General features: G+C 28.3%; 1 protein-coding gene across 5 annotated transcripts in view; it reads right to left on the reverse strand.

Moving 5' to 3' along the window:
- Positions 1-6,577, reverse strand: part of LOC107450118 (uncharacterized) — a 29,679-nt gene extending 23,102 nt beyond the window's left edge. For 2 of the 5 annotated variants that reach the window (XM_071178429.2, XM_087166121.1), the window contains exons 1-4: positions 6,499-6,577; positions 4,560-4,728; positions 2,210-4,012; positions 1,323-1,387 (exon numbers count right to left, since the gene is read on the reverse strand). In XM_071178429.2, the coding sequence (XP_071034530.2) occupies positions 1,323-1,387; positions 2,210-4,012; positions 4,560-4,701 (2,010 nt within the window). In that variant the 5' untranslated portion in view covers positions 4,702-4,728; positions 6,499-6,577. Of the gene's footprint in view, positions 1-1,322; positions 1,388-2,209; positions 4,013-4,559; positions 4,729-6,006; positions 6,143-6,425 lie in introns of those variants that run through there. The other 3 variants (XM_071178426.2, XM_071178424.2, XM_087166122.1) reach the window with 2 other exon arrangements.
- Positions 6,578-10,919: the final 4,342 nt, after the last annotated feature.

A 10,919-nucleotide genomic window follows, 5' to 3' on the forward strand; every position in this document is an offset into this window, starting at 1 on the left:
TAGACACATAAGAAAGGCACAGTAACCAATAATTTCATCATAGGATATAATTTACATTACACATAAAATAAAAAATAATTTTCAACTATATTTTCTTTTAAAAAAATCAATCAAATAAAATCAATAGCATTGGAATAGATTAGTTCAAAACTTGTAGCTGTTCAGTAAACTATATAGCTTCATTAAAATTTAGTAAGTTCAAAATTATGACAGAAATAGTTCATGTATCCAATACTAATTTCATTTACAATTTTTTTTAATTTTTTAAAATTAATTTCAATCGAAATTATTTTGAGTTCCAACTCTGATATGAATTATTTTTTTTCTGAGTTAAAGTGAATTTGGATAAGCAGAATACAACTGTATAATTTTTATTAAAATCTCAAATTTGCTCTACCGTTTTCATTCTGCATGGTTGGCAGAATAAAAACTGCAAAACACCAAAAGTTATAAAGCTTACAACAGTTTAATTCAGCAGTATTAAGCCGCAGTATATTTGAATTATGTACAATAGATTTTAGGTTCCTTTAAATTAATATTGTCAATCTAGCACTTTTAGATAATTAAATGAAATTATCTAAAATTATCAAATGCTTCATTGTGAACTGAAATTAAACTCAGCAAATATGAATTATAATAATTAAACTATCATATTTATATATAAAGAAGTAGATACTGTTTCTTAAAGAAAAGTTATTAATTTTAATGAAGGTCATTTTTCTGAAGAACAATTTTACTTGAGATGTCTTTTCCTATTCTTTATTTATATCTACAACCCAAAAATACCTTCACCTGGCATAAAGCCTAATTTCCTAATATTTTATTTGAGAAAAGATAGAGAGATAAAATTAGACATACTCAAAATCAATTTAGTAAACCATTTTTTATTTTTAAAAAAATCTTACAATTTTTTTTTTTTTTTTTTTTTACTTTTTAGTCATAGTTAAATCAAAACTTTATTTTCAAAAAATGTAAAATCAGAGCTTGACTGGTTCATTAAATGCACACAAAATCTGCCATTTGTAAGGAAAATCAGGGAGTCAACTTACTCAATGGATTGATTGTGACACTTAAAAAAAAAAAACAGTATTGCTTTTTATGATTAAATACAAAGCTGTCTGAAACAGGTATAGAGACAAATTTTGATATAAACAGGCTTTAATTGAATGATACAGTCAATCAACCTCAGGGAGGCAGCATAGAAATTAATATTTTACACTGAATAAAGTTATGATCTGCTAGACAAATGCTGATCTAAACTTTAGTGTCAGACATTTGAATAAAAATAAAGCTTTAACTTATAAGTTTCTCATATGTAATACCTGTAGCAGTTGGCAAATACTATCATTGTCTTCATAATCTTTATGTTGATGTAATAACATCTGATCTAAAAATATAGAAAGGTTTAAAATTTAAAAATATGACATTTCAATATTAATTTACATAAAAATTAAACTAATCAGTCTTTTTTTAATACATAATTTCAATATTCACTAAGAAGTTATTTTTGAATCAAATTAGCCATGCCAATATAACATGGCATGTCAATACTGCAAATCCACTCTTGGTGTATTTTCACTAAAAAAGTATGATTTAGAACAGAACAGATAGATTGAGTATTAATTGATGTATCTCAATCATAATTTAGTACCTAATTTCGTACTAAAATAGTCAGTTATGACATTCATTTGGAATATGAATTAAAATAAAAGGTACATTAAAGGAAAGGGAAAAGGTAAATTGGAATAACAAGATAGGAGAATGAAGCATACTTTTAAAAATAATTTAGTACTAAAATAATCAATTATGACACTCATTTGGAATTTGAATTAAAAGAGGAGAAATGGAAAATTAGCTTACGATAACAAGACCGGAGAAAGAAGCATACTCTTATAAATAATTTAAAACAGATTGATTTGTATAATACTTGATAGCAATTTTGTAAATTTTATATAACTAGCTTTAATTAAAACTATCCTTGAATTTCTTTTAAAAAAAGAAAAACATACTTATAAAAATAATTTGAAACAGATTGATTTGCTTATTTATACACAATAGCAAGATTTTATGTGAGTAATTAAGTACATTTCAAGGTACTAAACACTTCTGATTGATTTAATTTTAAATAAAATAAAAATCTACAGAATAAATATAAACTAATTATGATGACAAATTTTTAAAAAAAAAAAACACAGAAAATTTCACATACTTTTATTTCCAAACATGCCTGGAGGTGAATCTGGCTCATTTATATAACACACTTCATCCAGCTCACTGACAACTGGCATTATGCTATCTTTGCTACTATCTGAGATTGGACTTTCTGCTCTACGAAACCTAAGAGGACGAGGCAGCCAAATGTGTTTCAGAGGTGATGCATTACGATCTCCATTTTCTCCGTTTGGCGGTGATAGGATTTCTATGTCAGAAGATGTAGCGGTTTCATTTTCATCACCAGAAGTAGTTTGTTCTGATTCTTGTTTTGTGACGTCTGATCTTTCAGAAGCTATGGTGGATGTAGGAGATTGCCCTCTTGTAGAGTTGCTATCCTCAACAGAACATTTAACAAAAGAACTAGATGTTGTATGCGAGCCACTGCTGCTTGATGATTTAGTATCAAATTCTTTCACTTCAGCTGTATCAGTATCATCGTCATCCTCTTTGCTACTGTTGCTACTACCATCAGTATGATGCGAATTTCGTTCACCATTGGATGAATTTTGGGATTCCTCCATTAGGTGATGACTTTGCTTGCTTGAAATCCATGGACGACTTTCACCAAAAGAGTCAGAACCGAGAGTATGAAATGAATCTTCTGGAACAGAGATATTTGAATCTCTCTGATCATTTTCTTCACTATGAGCTATATTTTCATTTTCATCAGTGATAAACAAATCGGGTGATAAGGTATCTAAAGCACAACATTCCCAATTTGCAATATTTTCAGGCATAGAAACTGGCAAATCAGGAATAATCAATGTCGATTCACTGGCATCATACATTGAATGATTGGAGTCTCCAGATTTGATAAAAGAATCTTCCAGTTTAATTTCTTGATCATTTGATTGGCTGTTTGACATTAACTCTATTACATCATACTCTGACTCTGGCTTAGCAATACTTTGCTCTGCAGGAATAGGTAAGTTTAGGGCAAGGAATGTACTTTCTTCCATAGTTTTATCACAATTTTTATTTGAATGCAAATTTTCATCAAGTTTATGGCTATTGTCACCCCTTGGATTAACATGTTGACTTTTTTCTTCTAAAGATGTATCACAGGTAAAAGGTTGAGAAACAACTTGAGAAGGTATGGCACCTTTCTTAGAGGATTTAACCAAATTTGGTTCAATAATAGGCACATCTGTCACAGTTAAGTTAGTTTCATAACAGGGTTGTTCAGTGATAACAGAAGATTTTGTGTCAATATTTTTGTCAATTACCTCTGGGTTAGAAGTATCATGAGGAATGGTAAGTGTACTACTACTAATTTCTTCTTCAGAGGCTAAAACACTTTTATTTTCACTGATTTCATGTGCAGGTAGGGATGCAGAGCTATTTGAGTTGCTAACAATGGGTAAATGACTAGTTGATTTCTCAATATTAGGTAACATGTTAGAGGAACTTGAAGGATCAGAAGAGCTCACAGTCTCACTTTCAAAAGTATTAACAGGTGGGCATGTTTCTCCAGGAAACAGACTAGCTTTTTGTGGTTGTGAAAGGACAGCATTATCTATTCTGTGGCTGTTTTCAGTAGATAAATTACTGTCTTCTGTAGGTTTAATTTTAGAAACAGATTCTGAGTCAGTTTGTGGCAGAGGGTTTTTTCCATCGAAAAATGACCCCCAAGTATCAGACCAAAACCCTGATCCATGTACATCACCTTCCTTTAAGGTACTAGTTGGTATAGCATTTTGACTAGGCTTTACAGAACTTATGTCACTAGGTTTAACAGTAGGTTGTGACGTAGAAGGTTTTTCATTAAGACCAAAGGCTTCAAAAAAACTTTCAGAATCTACAAAAGTGGAGAAAAAAAAAATCAAATAAGTATTTAAAAGAAACTACAAATTACTTACAAAATAAAATTCTTTTCTATTAAAGTATTGTACTTTAATTTATTAAACTAAAATTTTTTGCAATATTTCTAATACAAATGTATCACAAATTCCGAAAACACAAATTTTCCCTAAATATTTGCTATGTTACTTATAGAAAAAGAAATCTCTTTTAGCCGAATACTCTCATGGCAACCCTTGATCTCACACCATATTGTTGATCACCAAAAAGTTTTTTAAAATATCCCGCTAACATTTTTATATTTAACTGTTTAAACATGAATTTAAAAAAAGTTCTCTTAGATACAGTATATAATAATAATAAATTCACAAAATATATATTCTTATCTTACCATTAAGAGTTTAAATATGCATTCAGAGTATCAGTGTAACATTTTTCTTAAACAATGAAAAGTGTAACATTTGGTCAAAAACCCTAACAAATAATATACTTGAAAATTATAAAGTTAATATTCATTATAAAACAAGTAATTATGAATACTTTACCCAATTTCTGTGTGCCAACTTTTTTATCTGTTCTAGGATTTTTTTCCTCTTGAATGTCTAATGCTTTATCTATTGTTTTCTGAGCAGTAGTTAAAGCAGTTTTAGCAAAATTAGCAATACCGGCAGTGTCAAACCAGCTCATTGCTAAAGATCATGTGAGTAGATTAACCTAATAAATAAATAAAAAATTAACTAAATACATTTAATTTATAATGTCTTTGGCATGAAAATTAATTAAACAAACATGTAATTTATAAATAATGATAATAAAAACTGTATTTAAGAAGAATTTTATGAAAAATAGTAATTATAAATGTAAATTTTCCAATTTTTAAATCTTTAATTAAAGTAAGCCTCTTTTAAATTTGAATATTTAAAATTTTGAAGAGTATTGCTAAACATAAATTGATCATGAGAGAAAAAAAAACTTTTAATGCAGCATACTTTTTCAATGTAAATCGAGATTAAACTACAAAGTAATTTACAATTAATAATAAAAAAAAGCCTTTTTAAAAACAAAATTAAAGAGCTTTCATGAAAAATAGCACTTTTAAAAGTAAATTTATTAACTCTGTAAAGAAAAATCACCCATTTAAAAAAAAAAAAAAACTTAAATTAAATGATATTTTTTAAAAATTTGAGTATTGAAAATTTTTAGGTTAGGAAGCTTAGTCTCCAAAAACCCTTCCATAACTACACCGCTTTATAATCAAAATTGAGATAATACAACAGATTTTTGAAGAAAAAAATTAATTTAGCCTTTATCTCATTAGAATGTTAATGAAATATTTAAGTGCTGAGAAGGGGAAAAAAAGTGATGTCTGAGAATTGGTCCATTTCTGGACTGATAAAATAAAGTGAAGATTTCCTTTCTCGATTTTGGACAGTTAAGAAATGTTATAAAATAGTTCAATTTATAATTTTCATAATTACAATGCAACAGCAGAATTAAAAATGAAAATTACAAAAATAAATATGCTACATTAATTTCTTAGACTATAATATAATATGATATAAGTGTCAACATCTTATTTACTAAAAAAATAATAATAGTAATATTGAAGATCAGAAGTAAATCAATCCAAATTTGTTTTTTTAAATAAAAAAAAAACTTGATCACAAGAGAAATAGCAAAAGCAAGAAAACATTTGTATACATAAATAATTTGTATAAATAAATAATTACAACAGTGATTAAATCCTTACTTGTTTTGAAAAGTATATACTTGATGGTTAAATTAGTGGACAATAATATTATAAAGATCTCTATGTGGGTATAATAAAATATAACAAAATGACAAGTATTATAAATACAAAAATAAATAATTATTATATAAAAATGAATAATCAATATTAAAAGACATAAAATAAAGAGAGTTAGAAAAAATGTTACTAAGGAAATGCGGGTAGTAACGAAAATCGAACCAATTAATCACAATAAAACTAACCAATTATTATATAACAATTGACATGTAAAAGTTAAACACTTTCAAAAGAAATATTTGACTTTCAATAACTGAATTTACTTTACAATTCTTTAATTTGAGGTAAAATTCTTAAGTTCGTTCTAAACAGCGAACGTATGACTAAAGGTAAACAAATATATTTTCACGGATAATTAAATTTGTCCTTGACATGAAAATCAGTACATTGTATAACATAAAATTTAAAAAGCCTATGAATATGCATCTGAGTAAAATTAGAGAAAATTCAAAAAGGGAGAAAATTTTATTTACTGTTAAATACATAATTTTATATAAATTTCAAGCAAATATTTAGTTTCGGTATTGCAGGGAAAAATGTGATTTTACAACAGAAAATCTAACATATATATCAAGAAAAAAAACATTTATTAAAAGTTACTTGCATCGATTAAATAGAAATTTCGAGCGACTTCAGTAAAATAAAAAATTAAAATATAACTTAAAGCTAATATTTACAGAAGGATTATCTTCTGCCAACTAGCATTGTAGATGTAAACAAGACAATGTGTTGCCGAATTGCAACTAACAAATTTAAAAAATAATATTGGCAAACGAAATGGGCTATAGATGGCGCAAAGCAGAACTCTTTACCTATGGCAATACTTTGCATGCTTTCACCATTAGCAAGGGGAGAGTCATAGGAGAAAAAAGTACGCAAGTTTCTCTCTTGATTTTCAAATGGATTAAATACTTTCAAGCTAGGAACTATATGGAACTGTAAACTGCATGGAACATAGCTTTAATAGAAAGTGATTCGGAAATTTTAGAAAAATATTTGCGTCACTAGAAAACGAAAAATATTAAGAAGGGGGAAAATATCGTAGAACATTCCTACACAACTGAAGAGATTAGGAGAAGAAAAGGGGTAGAGATAAAGGCATGGAACCGATCATTTCCCCAGATGTCGTATTCGAGCGTTGCGATCGCGAATATTTATAAGCTGTTGTTTTGGCAGACAGACTTTTTAATCAAATACACCTCTTGATTTGTTTAGTTGAATTTCGCAATAGTCCCCGAATAGAATAAAGTATAATTTGGTAATGATCAAATCGCATCGAACACCGAATAGAAAGGATTTATATATATATATATATATTGTGATGCCAGAATTGGCATACACATATTTATTTTCTATCTTTTAAAATATCCTTCATTACTAAAGCTTATTTTTATTAATAGAATTATTATTTAAAATAAATCAAAAACTTAATCTTTTTAAACGAACATAAAATATTTATTTCTTCTCTTCCAGATCAATGTAACGGATACTTTCTTTTTATTTCATTATTTTGCAGACATATTAATTCACTGTCGCCTCTAATCGAAAACAAAAATCTATTTATAACTTTTTATTCTAATTTTCCAACGGCTAAAATGTTTCGGTTGCATGGTTATAAGAATTCACATAAATTTGTTGGCGACTCGTGATCGCCAAGGTGTTCTTTTAAACCCATGTGGATATGCTAGTTGGCTTTGTTTTTGGCTATGATATATTATGATAAATCGCCAAATTTTGGATCTCCTACCCATACTCTTTCTCTGTCCGTTGAGAATAAATATATTCTTTTTTAATTTCCAAATTGGTGAGGCTGGGATCCCTTTGGGGGGGCCTCCCAGTCTCAATTTTCTAACGGTCAGAAATGTTGTTCTGGCTTTGTGATCTCTCAATAGAGAGTATTATTATTTCATCCCTTTAAGGGATTTCTTATTTTGGATGAAGAAATGGCCATTTTCTAATTTACAAATTATGCTTAATAAAATCTAAAATTACATTCAACGATTTGTACATTATTTCCTGGAAACTCTATCGTTCAATTCATTCATTAATGGCCTGAATGAACATTCATGTAAAACCACTATCAACTATACGGCTAATGACGGGGAAGCAAAGACTTCCCTCATCATGTATATATATATATATATATATGTGTGTGTGTATATATATATATATATATATATATATATATATATATATATATATATATATATATATATATATATATATATGTAGTGTGTGTCTACCACTACAAAAATACTATTCCAATTCACTATAGTATATAAGACATGTTAACTCGATTCTACGATGGGGTACCTTTTCATAGATGAAGGTTGACATTGTCGATATCTACTCTCCCCACATTGGTGACCTTCGGACGTGATGCAACACGCCTACTTTGACAGAAACTACCACTTCGACATGAACTCGCTACTTCGATGGATGGTCCACATTGAAAAGCTGACTTGCTACTTCCCAGAAAGCATGTAACCTTACGACAACGTTGTGTTTTAACTTTATTTTCATTGTCACGAAAAGGTTTGCAGTAAAAACCTTTTTTCAATAAAGCAAAAATATTGCAATTTCCAACCTTTTTTCTTAAAAGGAAAACTAAATGGTTTTTAAAGCTTTTTTAAAAAACATTGTTACTTAGGCTAAAAAATAAGCAAATGGCAAACCTTAATATTTTCATTTTTGTTCGTTGTCATGATAAGGTCAGCAGAAATATAAAGCTGAAACCTTTTTCCAAGGAAAGAAAATAAGGCAAATATTAACCTTTCCAGCGAAAATATTAATAAATAATTAGAAAATATTTTGCAAAAAACCTCATTTTAGGGAAAGCAAATAAACGAGTATAAGACCATGTTTTTGGATTGTTTTCTAAGGTCTGCGAAAGTATGCAGCGAAAACCTTTTTTTAAAGTTTTCTTGTAGTCACGGTTTAGATTTAAAAAGTTGGGAAAACATTTCTGTTGAGTCTGAATCATATCAAGTCAAGGGCTTTACCGTCTCCCTGTTATAACGAGAAATACTTTAGCAGTTTTCGAGTTTTGCTTTTTTAAGAAAATGTGAACACAACAAATAACAGTTAACGTTAATTTTTCGAAACTTTTCATTCGAATAATCACATTAAAAATGAATAAAATTTTAAAAAATTTCATTTTGATCTTCAATATTTTTTTTCTTTAGAAATGTAAATTTTTTTTAAAAATTGTGTTTAGGGGTCCTATGCGTTGCGGTTCCTTTAAAATGTGTGGCCTATTCTCGTTTATTTTACCTCATTACAGAACTAATTATGGTATAGCACTAAAATATCCGCACCAAGAGAATTTTATTTAAAATATTCGATACAAAAAATATACAAAAAATTCGCCCAACAGTCCCTTGTGAATTAGATGGTCCACGATTTGTGACTAACGGCGTGATGGTGACTATAAAATCAGCATCGCGCACTTTCCGTTTTTATTTCCACGACAAGCTGGTACCTGCTCTAAAGCTGGGTAGATTCAAAGCCTAGACCCATAGCTTTATTTCATCATATCTTAGGAGTGAATTTAAAAACTTTTTGCGCACAAAACTCACTGTATAGTGTGCAAAATAAGAAACAGACCTCCCTGAATAAATTTTGATCTAATGACCGGATCTTCACGTTTTGTGACTCAATTTTAATGGTTCGAAGGGATGGCATAGGCTAATTAATGCAGACGATATTTTAACTTACGAAATCAGGCGCAAAATTTTACTTTCTCTGAATAAACATACCTTTTTTCAGACGCATTTAGATTTTGAACCCCCAAAATATAGTGGGTTGCCGCAGTCTGGGGAATATGGTTCACATTGTTTGATCAGGAGAGCGATCCAAAGTTTGGATCCCTTAATTGTAATTTTACTTTTTGCGTCTTTCGCGATATATCCAGATCTTTTTAAACAAGTTGAAAAATTTTGAACAGAATTTAAAAATTCGTTATTCTAAAGATAATTACACGCAAAAAATTATTTTTCGTAGGCATTTATTATTTTTTATTATGTTATTAAATAATAGCTGGAAAAATTTTGAATTGTAAGGCATACAACTTCTTATTAAATTTTAATGTAGGTAATTTTGCATGGCAAAACACAAAGTTGAGTTAAATCGGTTGAATTGTTCCTGCGTATATTTAAAATTCGATTTCTCAGAAACAATTTAACCGATTTTTCTCAAATTTTATATTTTGCCATGTAAAATTACCTATTTCTAAAGGATGTAAAAAAATACATACCTCATAATTTAAAATTTTTCCGACTATTACTTTATAAAATAATAATAAAAATATTTACTAAAATATACTTCTTCCATAACATAATGGATAAACGAATTTCATAATTGTGTGCAAATATTTTTCAATTCGCTTAAAAAGCTCTTGAAATATGGTGAAATACGCAAAAAGTAAAATTAACATTATGGGAATCAACTGTTGGACCGCGCTCCTGGCCAAACTATTTAGACCATATTTCCTTGATTGCGGCTAACCTCTAGATTTTGGGGGTCAGAAATCTAAATCAGTTGGAGAGAAAAAGAAATTACTTAGAGAAAGTACGATTTTTGTCTGATTTCGTAACTTAAAATATCGTCTGCACTAAGTAATAAGCATTTTTGAGGTTATAGTTCTAGAACGTGAAGATCTGATCATTAGATAAAAAGTTATTCAGGATGGTCCGTTAAATTTTTGCACTCTGTATAAAATTTCAATAATATCAATTGCAGTTTTTGCGATCAATGTTATAAGGTTGAATTTTTCAACTCTATTTCACTTGGTAGAGTTAAAAATATATTAAGTGCATTAGTGGATGTATCGGTATATTTATAAATCTTATTTTTTATTCATATAGTGTTTTTATTTTTAGTACTTTATTTACAATTTAACCGTGAAATTAAAAAGTTATAAATGCTGATTATTTTATTTTTGAAGAATAAAATTTATTTATTTATAAAATTATATTCAAGAATTTCTTTTCTTTATCGAAAACAAAATAGCTAATTAAATTGTATTAGCATTTTTCTAATGTAATTAATGCTTGTAATCGTTTTTGATTTCTAGTAATTTATTTTTGTTCAATCATTA

Source organism: Parasteatoda tepidariorum, chromosome 6 (genome assembly GCF_982258835.1).
Source record: "Parasteatoda tepidariorum strain Cologne lab strain chromosome 6, Ptep-v5.0, whole genome shotgun sequence".
Classification (NCBI taxonomy): domain Eukaryota; kingdom Metazoa; phylum Arthropoda; class Arachnida; order Araneae; family Theridiidae; genus Parasteatoda; species Parasteatoda tepidariorum.